General features: G+C 38.9%; 1 protein-coding gene across 2 annotated transcripts in view; it reads left to right on the forward strand.

Moving 5' to 3' along the window:
- The window catches only part of LOC136867258 (uncharacterized), a 92781-nt gene that overhangs the window by 52853 nt on the left and 24812 nt on the right, over positions 1-15116 (forward strand). For both annotated transcript variants that reach the window (XM_067144400.2, XM_067144401.2), the window contains exon 3: positions 8815-9049. In XM_067144400.2, coding sequence (XP_067000501.2) covers positions 8815-9049 — 235 coding nt within the window. The remainder of the gene's footprint in view (positions 1-8814; positions 9050-15116) is intronic.

Raw genomic sequence — 15116 nt, forward strand, 5'->3', positions numbered from 1 at the left:
AAGGTCAAAGTTTTGCGCCGTACGTTGACGGACTTGTCCTTGCTTATGATGACATCACACACAAAACTTCCATACCTGAATAGAAAATGAATGAGCTGACTTCAGTTTACGTGATCACCATTGCTTTTACTCAGGAATTAAAAGGACGAAATTCTCTGTAACAAGCAATTTTATTTACAGTAATGGACGCTGGGTGGATGATACGATATGAGGTTCACGTGAATAGAGACTACACCAAGGGCAACAAGAACAGAGTTACTGCATACAGGGTAATAAAGTTAATATCAGCAAAGCCAAGGGCAGCGTCACTCAAAACATTCTTCACACTGCGTTCAATTGAAAGTTTGTATTTTGATATTTTATTTCGGGGTTTGCTTCGTCGTGGTCATCATTTACTGTTTGTTTAACATACGTGAAAGATCTGTTTGATACATTGGAATTTTTTGATGTCCATAATGTGTGTTGTTGTAATAGCTTGTGTTTTAAGTATGGAAGTGATGAAAGAGAGGAAAATGTCTTAAAAGTTCGAACACTGGATAGAAGATACGAAAATTTAAAAAGTAGCCCGTTTCTTGTCAAATACTTACGGTGCCCAGTTCCTTAAGATAAAAGTTTGAAAATGTAAATCCACAACCTGTTTCCAGTCATTCTACCGGGTCACGAATGGAATGAATGAATCCCCCATCTAGCAGCGAGGACAGGAACTGTGCCGGCTGCCGAAGCCCGTCGCACTCCGCTGGGACAATGATTAATGACTGACAGATGTAATGAAATGATATTGGAGAGTGTTGCTGGAATGAAAGATGACAGGGAAAACCGGAGTACCCAGAGAAAAACCTGTCCAGCCACCGCTTTGTCCAACACAAATCTCACATAGAGTGATCGGGATTTGAACCACGGAATCTAGCGGCGAGAGGCCGGCGCGCTACCGCCCGAGAAACGGAGCTCCCTTTGAGATTACAGTATATTGCGAGTAATACAATGGATGTTTAGTTGTGTTCACATATTTTGCAGAAAGGAAGTTAGTTCTCAGTAGTGTTGGCTACTGGATGAATGATTCGAAGCAGTGTATCGATTCATTCAAGTGTCCGAGTGAATCGATTCACAGGAACGACGAGCTCACGGCACACGATTCAGCTTACTCCCAGCGAATAGTGCTGAGTGGCGCACTCACTGGACGTTGACGGGAGTCGAGCTTCCGCTACAGCGAGTCATACAATGAGCCATGGCACACCGAAAGAATCGTCAACGAGCACGGCTCACTGAAACACAAGATACACACGGCTCCTTATCGGCACACTGGACACTGGCGGAGAGCCGAGCTTCCGCTGCAGCGAGACATACAGTGAGCCATGGCACACCGAAAGAATCGTATGTAGTCGCGGATCGGTGAGACACACACACGGTTCATTATCGGTACACTGGACATTGGCGGGGAGCCGAACTTCCTCTGAAGCAATACATACGGAGCCATGGTACACAGAAAGAATCGTATGCTATAATGGACTCTCGAGCTCAGCTCATTTGAAAAAAATACCCACTTGCATTCACTGTCCTCTTCTTACAGGGAGGTTTAAATAATAAATGGATTTATTTGCAGTGTTAAAAAGGTAGTCAAAACATAATTCTGAAGTAGCTAGTAAGTAAGTAGGCTATTAGGTTATACTATTTATTAGTTTAATGAATCTTAGTGTGTAACTTAGTTGACATTTGACAATTAATTAAACTCGACTCTAGCCTGCCCTATGGCTAAAAGTCATGCTCATGACCACTCAAAAGTACCTGTTTTATATTGGGAAGAACGGCTCAGGATTCTCTCAGTTCGTATATTACATCGTTGCACAAGACTTCAATCATATGTGGACAGTAAGTGATCCGACTGACGCAATAACTTAACCAACAGTATGTTGAATCAGAAAACCAGTGGGCTACTGTACATCTCGGGTAGCCTATACAAAATATGACGATTTAAAAAAATTCCTCAGTTGATAGAAAAATACATGTTTTCAAAAATGACTGAGCGAGTTGGACGTTCGGTTAGTATCGCGTAGCTGTGCGCTTGCATTCGGGAGATGGTGGGTTCGAATCCCACCTTCGACAGCCATTAAGATGGTTTTCCGTAGTTTCCCCATTTTCACACCAGGAAATGCTGGGACTGTACCTTGATTAAGGCCATGGCTGCTACCTTCCTAATCCTTGATATTTCCCATCCTGCGTCGCCGGAAACCTTCGATGTATTAGAGTGACTAGCATTTTTTCTAAGAAAGGAGTTCATAGCATGAAGACCAGATGGCAGCAGCGAGCACTGAATGCTGTTGCTGCTGTCTTACCAGTACATACTATACAGATGCAGTAGGAGTGGCGATTCTAACGTACCGTGAATCGGATCACTGTATCGATTCAGTAACGTGAACGGAATCAAATGAATCGATTCAGTAAAATGAATCGAATGTCCCATCACTAGTTCTCAGACGACATTATACTTGTTTTGCAAAATCTTCAGGTCATCCTGTGTGTGACTACAATAATGATGATAACTATGCCAGGCAATCTGGCCATGATTTACCTGTCGTGTAGCTGTGAGCTTGCATTCTGGAGATGGCGTATTCGTATCCCACCGTCGTCAGCCCTGAAGGTGGCTTTCTGTGGTTACTCATTTTCACACCGGGCAAATACGGGCCTGTACCTAATTAAGGTCCCGGTCTCTACCTTCCCACTTTCGCATTCAAGTGTAACCAGTATATGTTAGTGCAACATTAAACCTCTAGCGAAAGAAAGAAAGAAAGAAAGAAAGAAAGAAAGAAAGAAAGAAAGAAAGAAAGAAAGAAAGAAAGAAAGAAAAATAAATAATGACGATGATCTGTTCGACAAGGGGATAAGATCTCTCCGAATGTTCACCCTTGCTTTGGAAGATGTGTTCAAAACTCTAGATTCGGACAGCAAAGAAATAAAAATCGATGACTTGTACCTGAACCATTTTCGGTTTGTTGACGATATCGTACTTATAAAGTAAACCTTGGAAGAACTCCTGACTATGATTCAGAAGCTGAAGACTGCCTCAACACCGACTGATTTAGAGATGAACACTGAAAAAATTTAAAATACTGTCCCGAAAACCAACATCTCAAAAGTGAGCGTCCAAACAACGAAGCTGTAATTGAATCAATTTATTTTATCATAAAATCCAACTAGGAAGAAACTACCAAATCCCTGGAAGAATAGAATTGATTTGGATAGCGATTAGAAAAGATAGATACATCCTCATCAACAAGAATATTCCAGTAAGCCTAAAGACCAAGGCGTCATGCATGCATCTTACCACTTACAGTTATGAACTAGAAACTATTGCTCTAGCAAACAAACAAACAAGCAAACAAACAAACAAACAAACAAACAAACATCACTGATCTGTCAGGGCTATCACCCAAGTGGCAGATTCCCTAGTTTTTCTGAAATGATTTCAAATAAGCTGGAAATTCATCAAAAATCTCCCTTGGCAAATTATTCCAATCCTTAATCTATAAACGAGTATTTTCCCTAATTTGTCCTCTTAAATTCCAATTATACCTTCATATTATGATCTCCCCTCATTTTCAAAACTCCACTGAAGCTTATTCGTCTACTAATGTCATTCCACGCCATGTCCACTAAAGCTTATTCGTCTACTAATGCCATTCCACGCCATCCTCACTGAAGCTTATTCATCTACTAATGTCATTCCACGTATTCTCCACTGAAGCTTATTCGCTTACTAATGTCATTCCACGCCATCTCCACTGAAGCGTATTCGTCTACTAATGTAATTCCACGCCATCTTCACTGAAGCGTATTCGTCTACTAATGTCATTCCATGTCATCTCCACTGAAGCTTATTCGTCTACTAATGCCATTCCACGTCATCTTCACTGAAGCTTATTCGTCTACTAATGTCATTCCATGCAATCTCCACTGACAGATCGGAACATTCTACTTAGCCGAGCTGTTCGTCTCCTTAATCCCTGCCCAAAATCAGCAATATTGTCTTAACACTACTCTTTTGTCGAAAATATTTCACAATCAAACCGTGATGCTTCCGTTAGATCTTTCCCAATTTGCGAATAGAGTAATCCTGGCGAGGGTCCCCATACACTAGAACCAAACTCTAAATGGGGACTTACCAGTGACTTATGCGCCCTCTCCTTCACATCCTTACAACAACCCATAAATACTCCCATAACACAATACCACATGCAAAGATCTGTAAACTTTATTTACAAAGATAATCGCTTTAGATCTACAAGGCACACAACGCGCTACGGAAGACGGATGATGGGTATCAAAATGGAGGAAATAGGAAAAAGAACGCTGGTAGCAGACGTCCGAAGAGAATTGATAGATTAAAATACTAAAATATTGTCATCTTTCCTATTTTTAAAAACGCCACTCAACCTTATTCTTCTACTAATATCATTCCACGCAATCTTTCCACTGATACCTCGGAACATAATGCTTAGTCGTGATGTTCGTATCTTCCTCCCATAACTCTGTAGACGGTGAAACAGCACTTCGCTTATTATCAGCGACCTGATATTGGGTCAGAAGTGAAATACAGATAGCCCTTGTCCTAAAAATGTCCTCAAGGAGCTATTTTTAGCGTTAAGAAACTGAATAAATAAATAAATAAATAAATAAATAAATAAATAAATAAATAAATAAATGTGTATATTTACGTATGTACTGTGCCTGTTTTCTAAGAATCAACAAGGGTGACCGGTTCTTACCGGAAATTAGGGAATAGAAAGAGAAATAATAAGAAAAACATATTTAATGATTGTTAAATATTATCAATCAATTAATTATTCATAAATCAAACTTCCTACCTTCCGGCCAAATGATAGAATAACGAGCAATGACTACTAACTTTAACCCTAACCTTAACAAAGGCAGAGAAAATCCAAATTCACCTAAGAAGCGATAAAAATACAATTTATTTTCTATCCTGCTTAACATCTAGTGGATAAAATATATAGCATATTGGTTTTTTAAATCCATGTTTTAACATTTTCTTTATTTTCTTCAGATTGCAAATCTGAAAGAGAGAACTTAGTGAACAATTCTATGAGGTTTGATGAAAATATTACACCCAAAGTGTCACGTGGACATGAGAAATATTGATTAAATTCCTAAAAAATAATTCACTGAATAAAATAAATCCTTCAATTTACATTAATGTTCTCTTCAAGAACAATTTCCTTGAGGGAGCATTTGTGAAGAAAATTAATACAATTATATTATTTGCCTAACCATGTTATTCCATTGCTTAGGAAAAAGAGAAAGGAAATATGTTATCACTGGCACAACTAAAAGTGCTTAATAAAATAATCTAGAGTAACTCCTGAACAAGAACAAACTGAAAACAACGTAAACACACAACTCCATCCACGCTATTGATCTCAGCTGCGAATGAATCCGTTTTCGTGGGAACAGTAGGTCAGCAAATCACCGACAGTGTCAATGGGTTCGAATAAACGAGTTATTTTCTGCCAAAATAAATATTTCACAAATACAGAAATGCCACGTACCTGAGATTTTGATGCAACTTTCCTACCTTGTCCCTCCCTTAATTCTGGAGTTTCACTCCATATAGCAATAACAGATTACTAGCATTTCGGTACACAAGTTCAAAACCAATTTAAATCATTGGTTTAAATACTTGTCAGGTCATATACACTGTTAACAAAAATTAAAATTCCTAATTCAAGTTGTAGTATGACGTTTATTTTCACAGGGTATGTACACTGGCAATACTGCAGAAATGAATGGATTTACACATTAGTTTGTATAGAGCCCAGGCTAATTTGGTATCTCTGCATCATGGGCAGCGTCGCTCAGTGAGATCATTTCATGGTCAACAGGCAGTGAGAATACCATGCGTTAATGTGAGATAATCGTACACAGTATCTGTCCGACTCGTTGGCTGAATGGTCACCGTACTGGCCTTTGGTTCAGAGGGTCCCGGGTTCGATTCCCGGCCGGGTCGGAGATTTTAACCTTCATTGGTTAATTCCAGTGGCCCGGGGGCTGGGTCTCTGTGCTGTCCCCAACATCCCTGAAAATCACACGCCACACGTAACACTATCCTCCACCACAATAACACGCAGTTACCTACAAATGGCAGATGCCGCCCACCCTCATCGGAGGGTCTCCCTTACAAGGGCTGCACTCAGCTAGAAATAGCCACACGAAATTATTATTATACACAGTATCTGGTACAACACCATGCGTTTAGTAGAACGCAGTGTGTCCGCCGTAACCAGAAACTGCAAGAACCGCTACGAAGAAGGGTTTTTAACTCCTGAAGACAAGGATCAGGTCGTCAGAAGAAGGCTACGCCGAGAGAAGGTCGTTATCTCAAGAGGTTGTCTTTGGCCTAACGACCAGTACCATCAATGGTATTAACGCAGCAATGGAGAAATATTACATACACCCCAAGTCAGCTGGTACAGTGAGCCACTATTTATTACAACCGTGACTGCGTGTACGTTGGCCCCTCCTTACGCTACCAATTACATTCTGGCACTAGCACATGGCTAACAGACTAGTAGATCGCAATGGTATAACAAAACGTGGGTCGTAAAGAATACCACAATATTGTATTTTCGAAGAAATTGTGCCTCTTTTTAGGCGACAATGTTGGCAATACCTGTATCTGCTGACAAGAGAAGTTGCATCTAACAGAATACTCACATGAGGCAGAATGCACCAAAATGCGCCGTTCTGGTATGGGCTGTCATCAGGTGCGACAGGAAATGATGGTACTTAAATTCGAAAAACAAGAATATTATTTCCCTCAATATTTTGATGATGATTGGGAATCCTATGTGCTTATTTTATTTCACAAACCAACGGCATGAACGCCAATACTTCATGCCACTTATTCGATGAAATTTTGTGCTCACCGTTATTGAATCTCATCTCTTAGCGGTTGGACTGCGAGTTGGCATAGTTGGTAACACTGGTCTTGGTAATGTACCTGTCCAAGGCTTCAGTACATACATAAATTTTCGCGACACATAAATATGATATTTAACGAATGGATTAATACCATTTTTCAGAACACTTCTCATCACGCATCAGTTATTGTGAAAGGTAGTAACGTCGAGGAATAGAATGGTCTATTGTGAAGTAGCAGTGCCATACAGATTTTAAACTGAACAGGAAAAACTATCATGGTTTACAATGTCTCATTGAAACAACACTTTCGTAAGGTTAAATATGATGAGTACAATTGGGATTGTTACCATATCTACGTAACTGTAGGTGCCGCAATTCCATTATATTACATCTATTGCGGACTATAATAACAGGTGTTGGACTTTCGTGAAATTTGGCTACAGAGTCGTTTCTCCTCCTTACGACTTCAAAGATTTTTTACCTGTGCATAATGGATTCTTTCTTTCTTTCTTCGCCGGGCTGAGTGGCTCAGACGGTTAAGGCGCTGGCCTTCTAGCCCCAACTTGGCAGGTTCGATCCTGGCTCAGTCCGGTGGTATTTGAAGGTGCTCAAATACGACAGCCCCGTGTCGGTAGATTTACTGGCACGTTAAAGAACTCCTGCGGGACTAAATTCCGGCACCTCAGCGTCTCCGAAGACCTTAAAAAAAGTAGTTAGTGGGACGTAAAACAAATAACATTATTATTATCTTTCTTTCTTTCTTTCTTTCTTTCTTTCTTTCTTTCTTTCTTTCTTTCTTTCTTTCTTTCTTTCTCTCTTTCTTTCTTACTTACTTAATCTGTTTACCCTCCAGGGTTGGTTTTACCCTCGGACTCAGCGAGGGATCCCACTTCTACCGCCTCAAGGGTACTTTCCTGGAGCGTGAGATATTGGGTCGGGGATACAACTGGGGAAAATTACCAGTACCTCGCCCAGGCGGCCTCATCTACTATGCTGAACAGGGGCCTTGTGTGGGGATGGGAAGATTGGAAGGGATAGGCAAGGAAGAGGGAAGGAAGCGTCCGTGGCCTTAAGTTAGGTACCATCGCGGCATTACCGAGCTCGATAGCTGCAGTCGCTTAAGTGCGGCAAGTATCCAGTATTCGGGAGATAGTAGGTTCGAACCCCACTGTCGGCAGCCCTGAAAATGGTTTTCCGTGGTTTCCCATTTTCACACCAGGCAAATGCTGGGGCTGTACCTTAATTAAGGCCATGGCCGCTTCCTTCCCACTCCTAGCCCTTTCCTGTCCCATCGTCGCCATAAGACCTATCCGTGTCGGTGCGACGTAAAGCAACTAGCAAAAAAAAATCCCGGCATTTGCCTGGAGGAGAAGTGGGAAACCACGAAAAACCACTTCCGGGATGGCTGAGGTGGGAATCGAAACCACTTCTACTCAGTTGACCTCCCGAGGCTGAGTGGACCCCGTTCCAGCCCTCGTAACACTTTTCAAATTTCGTGGCAGAGCCGGGAATCGAACCCGGGCCTCCGGGAGTGGCAACAAATCACACTAACCACTACACCACAGAGGCGGACTGGAAATTTTTTACGAAATGAAATTCCCTAGCATTTCTATTTCCAAGCTGTTATTCTGGATATTATGACTGCCCTATAAACCGACGATATTGTGCAGGTTAGCAGCTCGCATTCTGCAAACAATTAGTTTCTTGAGATTGTGCATGTAAGTCCCTGGACCCCCAAATGGCATGAAACTAGCACTTTCATCTATCTGATCCTAAAATAACCAAGCGAACTGCATTTTTGCGTGAAATACGAACCGCAGGGATATGACTCTTCCAAAAATACCGACCTGTTATCTGACCAAGTTAACTTATCTGTTGTAGGTATCTGGAGGACGATCCTGACAAGGATACTATCATGAGCTTTATCTCCAACGCCACCAACATTCCCAAGGAGGAGTTAGTCAGTAAGGGGATCATTGAACTGATCGGTAAGCAGACCCTGGGCCCGTATCGGGAGCTTATGGGAGCACTAGATGACGACGAGCAACTCAGTAAGATCTCCAATGAACTGAGGGACCTCTACATCAAGGATGGCTCCAGACCTGAGGATCTAGACGTAAGTCATTACTAAGTAAGGTCCGAAGGAAAATTTGTGTTGCTGGTCTTGATGAGGGAGCATAATATTATTATTTTTTTAAATTACCTGGCGAGTTGGCCGTGAGGTTAGGGGCGCCCAGCTGTGAGTTCGCATCCGCGAGATAGTGGGTTCGAACCCCACCTGAAGATGGTTTTTCGTGGTTTCCCATTTTCACACCAGGAAAATGCTGGGGCTGTGCCTAAATTAAGACCACGGCCGCTTCCTTCCCATTCCCAGGCCTTTCCTGTCCCATCGTCGCCATAAGACCTATCTCTGTCATTGCGACGTAAAGCAAATAGCAATTACGTATTGATAGTGATACATAATCACAATACATTAGAGTTCACCACTGTTCTCGCGTGGGATCTGTCAACACCAAGAGCCTCCGTGGCGCAGACGGCAGAACGTCGGCCTCTCACCGCTGGATACCGTGGTTCAAATCCCGATCACTCCATGTGAGATTTGTGCTGGACAAAGCGGAGACGGCACAGATTTCTCTCCGGGTACTCCGGTTTTCCCTGTTAACTTTCATTCCAGCAACACTCTCCATTCTCATTTCATAGCATCCATCAGTCATTAATAAATCACTTTGCGAGTGGCGACCCTATCGTACTAATAGCCTAGATATGACTCATTCATTACATCCCTGACCCGGTCATTGATTGGGAAACAGGTTGTAGGTTTTCATTTTCATCTGTCAACACCAAAGGACAGTGTTACACTGTGGACAACGAGCACGTCTGCCCCTACGCAGGGAACCACTGACACTCTAGCATCTAGCATAATATGGTTATTCGGCTACAGCAGTGTGACGAACAATTTGGGTGGTAACGATTGGCACAGTATTTTGCTTTCGAATTAGTTTTGCTTCTGTTTTAGTGAAAATGATAGCAGGATCTCTATCTGAAGACAACAGTGTGAGAGATACCTAGAAAGGTGTATTCTCATCAGGCATGCTACACCAAAACATAGCGCTCCTGTGCGTGGTGCATTGGAAAATAATTAATTATTACATTGGATCACTTAAGAAATTAGGTGTGAGGTACGTAATTCCGCAAACAAACCTAAGTGATGATGGAAACAAGGATGTTATAGACGAATCTGCGTAGTATTTAATATAAACTGCTGAGCGAGTTGGCCGTGTGGTAGGAGTGATCCCGCATTCGTGCTAAAAAGTAATTGACTTATGCCCAACTCCAGTTTTTCTATCCATATATATAAAATAACTTGTCCTGACTGACTGACTGACTGACTCATCGTCGCCGCGCCAACACTACTGGACATAATGTAATGAAATTTTGGGGCTACATTTATATTAGAGTGTAGGTGCTCACTAAGGGTTTTTGGATATTCCGTCTCTAAGGGGGTAAAAAGGGGGGGGGGGTGAAATTTTTAAATGAGTAGTCTATATCTATATCTCAAAAACTTAAATGTTTACAGACGTAAATATTAGTATTTGCAATCTCCTTTAAAAATAAAGTAACATATTTTTTTCGGAAAATCTAATTAAGGGGGTGAAAAAAGGTGAAAAGGGATTTGAATACCTTTTATGAGGATGCTCACATCTCAAAAAGTGACGATGTCACAGACATGAAAATTGGTATTTGAAATCTCCTGTAAAAGTAAAGAGACAGAGATATTTTTTCGGAAAATCCACTTAAGGGGAACTAAAAAAGTGGGTGAATTTGTAAAATGAGTATCTCTAAAGTATATTTCAAAACTTAACACGTTACAGAAGTGAAAATTGGTAATTTTAATCTCTTTCAAAAATAAAAATCATGTACTTTTTGTTTTCAGAAAAACACCTGGGAGGGGGGAGTAGAAAGGACTAAAAATGTGTTGAACACTTTTTATTAGGATACTGATATCTCAAAAACAGAAGATGTTACAGACATGAATATTGGTGATTGGAATCTTCTTTAAAAATAAAGAAATGCATATTTTTGTTTACGGAAAATCCACTTAGGCGGGGGTGAAAAATTGAAAAATTAGTTAAATTATTTGTACGAGACTACTTATATCTCAAAAGCTAAAGATATTGAAGACGTGAAAATTGATATTTGGAATCCCCTTTAAAAGTAAAGTAACACATATTCCTTTCATTTGGGAAAATCCATTTAGGGGATGAAAGAATGGAAAAATTAATTGATTTATTTACATGAGGATACTTATATCTTATGAAAACTAAAGTTGATATAGACGTGAAAATTGGTATTTAGAATCTCCTTTAAAATAAAGAAACGCCCATTTTACTGTAGCGGGGAAATAAACTTGGAGTAAGGGGTGAAAATGAGTTGAATTCCTTTTATGAGGACACATATTTCATAAACTGAAGATATTACAGTCATGAAAATTGATATTTAGAAGTTCCTTTATAAATAAAGACACACGTATTTTTTGTTTCCGGGTAAGGGGATAGGGTGAAAGGAAGTGCAAAAATGGAATTATTTTATTTGGATACTTATATCTGAAAAACTTGAAAATTGGGATTTGGAATATCCCTTAAAAATAAAGGAACACGTATTTGGGGGGGAATCAAATTAACGGGGGTGGGGTGGAAAAGGAATTGAATTATTTTTGTGACGATACTTATATCTCAAGAACTAAAGATGTTATAGACGTGAAAATTAGTATTCGGGATCTCTTTAAAAATAAAGAAACACGTCTTCTTTTGTTTTCGGAAATCCACTTAAGGGGGAAAATTGAAAAATTCGTTGAATAGTTTGTATGAGGATACGTATATCTCTAAAAGCTAAATATCTTACAGACGTGAAACTTGGTATTTGGAATCTCCTTTAAAAATAAACACGTATTTTTTTGTTTTCGGAAAATCGACTTAAGGGTGGGAGGGTGAAAATAAGTAAAGAAGGAGTTGAATTCTGTTTAAGAGGATACTTATATCTCAGAAACTGAAGATGTTACCGACATGAAAGTTGGCATTTTGAATCCCCTTTAAAAATAAAGATACACATATTGTTTTTTTTTTTCGGAAAGCCCACTTAAAGGGAGAGCGGGTGGAAAGAGGAGGAGAACAAATTGATTTATTTATGTGAGGAAACTTATATCTCAAGAACTGAAGGTGTTACAGGCATAAAAGTTGGTATTTTGAATCTCCTTTTAAAAAAAGAAACACGTATTTTTTGTTTTCGGAAAAGGCACTTAACGTGGGGTGAAAATAAGTGAAAAAAGAAGTGAATAATTTTTTATGAAGATGCTTGTATCTCAAAAACTGAATATGTTGCAGACGAGAAAATTGGCATTTGGAATCTCCTTTAAAAGTAAAGGAATATGCATTTTTTGTTTTCGGGAAATGGAAAGGACTGATAAAGGGGTTGAACTTTTTAAGGGGATTCTTATAGCCTATCTCAAAAACTGAAGAAGTTAAGATGTGGAAAAAGATATTTGGAGTCTCCTTTACAAACAAACGTGGAAAATAAAGAAACACGCAATTTTTTGTAAAATCCCATTAAGGGGGTGAAAAAGGGGGAAAAGAGGGTTGAATACCTTTTATGAGGATATTTATATCTCAAAAACTGAAAATGTTACAGGCATGAAAATTGGTATTTGGAATCTCCTTTGAAAGTAAAGAAAGATGTGTTTTTGTGTTGTTGGAAAATCTAATATATAAGGGATGAACAGGAGTGAATTTAACCTTCAGTTTTGAGATATAAGTGGGGTGAATTTCAAAAATTTTTAAAATACAAATATATAAATTATCTCAGACACGTAACATATCACAGATTTGAAAACTGGTATTTGAAAACTGGTGGAAATTGGTATTTGGAATCTCCTTTAAAATAAAGAAACACGCATTTTTAATGGGGGAATCCAACTTAACGGGCGGGTGTGGAGTGAAAAAGGAGTTGAATTCTCTTAATAAGGATTCTTATATCTCAAAAGCTGAAGATGTTACAGACATGAAAATTTGTGCTTGGAATTTTCTTTCAAAGTAAAGAAACAGGTAATCTTTTGTCTTTGGAAAATCCACTTAAGAGGGTGAATTAATTGAAAATTAGTTGAATACTTTCTATGAGGACACTTATATCTCAAAAACTAAAGATGTTACAGACGTGAAAATTGGTATTTGGAATCTCCTTTAAATATGAAGATACAAGCATTTTTTCGGAAAATCGACTTAAGGGGTTTGAAGTTGAAAAATAGGTAAGGAGTTGAAATATGTTTATGACGATACTTTATCCTAAAACCTGAAGCTGTTACAGACGTGAAAGTTAGTATTTAGAATTTACTTTCAAAATAAAGAAACACGAATTTTTTTCGGAAAGTCCACTTAAGCCGGGAGAAGGATGGAAAGAAGTGAAGAAGAAGAAGAAGAAGAAGTTGAATTGTTCTTATGAGTTTACATTTATCTCAAAAACTGAAGGTGTTGCAGACGTACAGGCATGAAAACTGGCATTTGGAATTTCTTTAAAAATAATGAAACACTTACTTTTTGTTTTCGGAAAATCCAGTTAAGGGGCTAGAATGATTTGGAAAAGCGGGTGAATTTTTAAAATGAGTATCGGTATACCTACATTATATGTCAAAAACTGAACATGTTAGAGACAAGAAACTTGGCAATGAGAAAGTCCTTTAAAAATACGGAATCCTGCACCATTTTGTTTTCGGAGAAGGCACTTAACAGGGCGTGAAAAGAAGTGAAAAGTGGTTGAATTATTTTTATGAGGATACTTATACCTTAAAAACTGAAGATGTTACAGACGTGAAAATTGGTATTTGGAATCTCCTTTAAAAATAAAGAAACATGTATTTTTGTTTTCGGAAAATATACTTACTGTAGATGGGGGTGAGAGTGGGTGAAGGACTGATCAAGGGGTTGAATTCTTTTTTATGGGGATACTTATGTATATCTCAAAAACTGAAGATGTTACAGATGTGGGAATAGGTATTTGGAATCTCCTTTAAAAATAAAGATATATGTATTTATTTTTTCGACTTGAGAGAAGACTGTTCTCACATGTACAGTACAGTCCTATGTAGCATGGGCGTCTTAGCCCCAAAAGCTAATACCACAAACATGGTTTACAAATAATTTCTGGGGTAAATGAAACTCTGGGTGAGGTTTTATATTTTAGGAATTTTCAGATAATGTCTTAGTACAATGCCGAGGAACGATTGCTTTGATCAAATTACGAAATCCACGCGAGCGAAGCCGCGGATAATTGCTAGTACTGTATATAAAAGAATATGTCCTTACTTACTGACTGACTCATTCATCATCGCCGAACCAAAACTACTGGACAAAATGAAATGAAATTTTAAGGATGCACCTGTATCACAATGTAGGTGCTCGCTAAGGGAGGATTTTTTTAATATTCCGTCGCTAAGGGGGTGAAAAAGGTGGTGAATTTTTATAATGAGTGTATCTATATCTCAAAACTTTAAAGGTTTACAAATGTAAAAATTGGTATTTAAAATATCCTTTAAAATAAAGAAACGCGTTTTTGTTTTCGGAAAATCCCACTAGGAGGGGTGAAAATGGGTGAAAAAGGGATTGAATGCCTTTAATGAGGGTACTTATATCTCAGAAACTGAAGACATTACAGACTTGAAAATTGGTATTTGAAATCTCCTTTAAAAATAAAGAATCACGTACTTTTTATTTTTGGAAAATCCAAGTAATGGGGGTTAAACGGGAGTAACAAATGGGGTGAATTTTTAGAATGACTATATCTACAGTATATCTCGAAATCGTAAAATTTTACAGACGTAAAAATTGGTATTTGGAATCTCCTGTAAAAGTAAGGAAACATAGGTGATTTGTTTTCAGAAACTCTACTTAAGGGGAACTAGAAAGGGGGTGAAATTTTAAAATGAGCATGTCTACAGTCAAAAATTTAACATGTTACAGAAGTGAAAAGTGGTATTTTTATCTCTATTAAAAATACAGACACATGTCTTTTTTGTTTTCGGAGAAACCACGTGGGTGGAGGGGGGGGGGGGTAAAGATGACCGAAAATGGGGTTGAATTCTTTTTATTAGGATACTGATATCTTAAAAACTTAAGATGTTACAGACATGAAATTTG

Source organism: Anabrus simplex, chromosome 3 (genome assembly GCF_040414725.1).
Source record: "Anabrus simplex isolate iqAnaSimp1 chromosome 3, ASM4041472v1, whole genome shotgun sequence".
NCBI classification, from domain to species: Eukaryota; Metazoa; Arthropoda; class Insecta; order Orthoptera; family Tettigoniidae; genus Anabrus; species Anabrus simplex.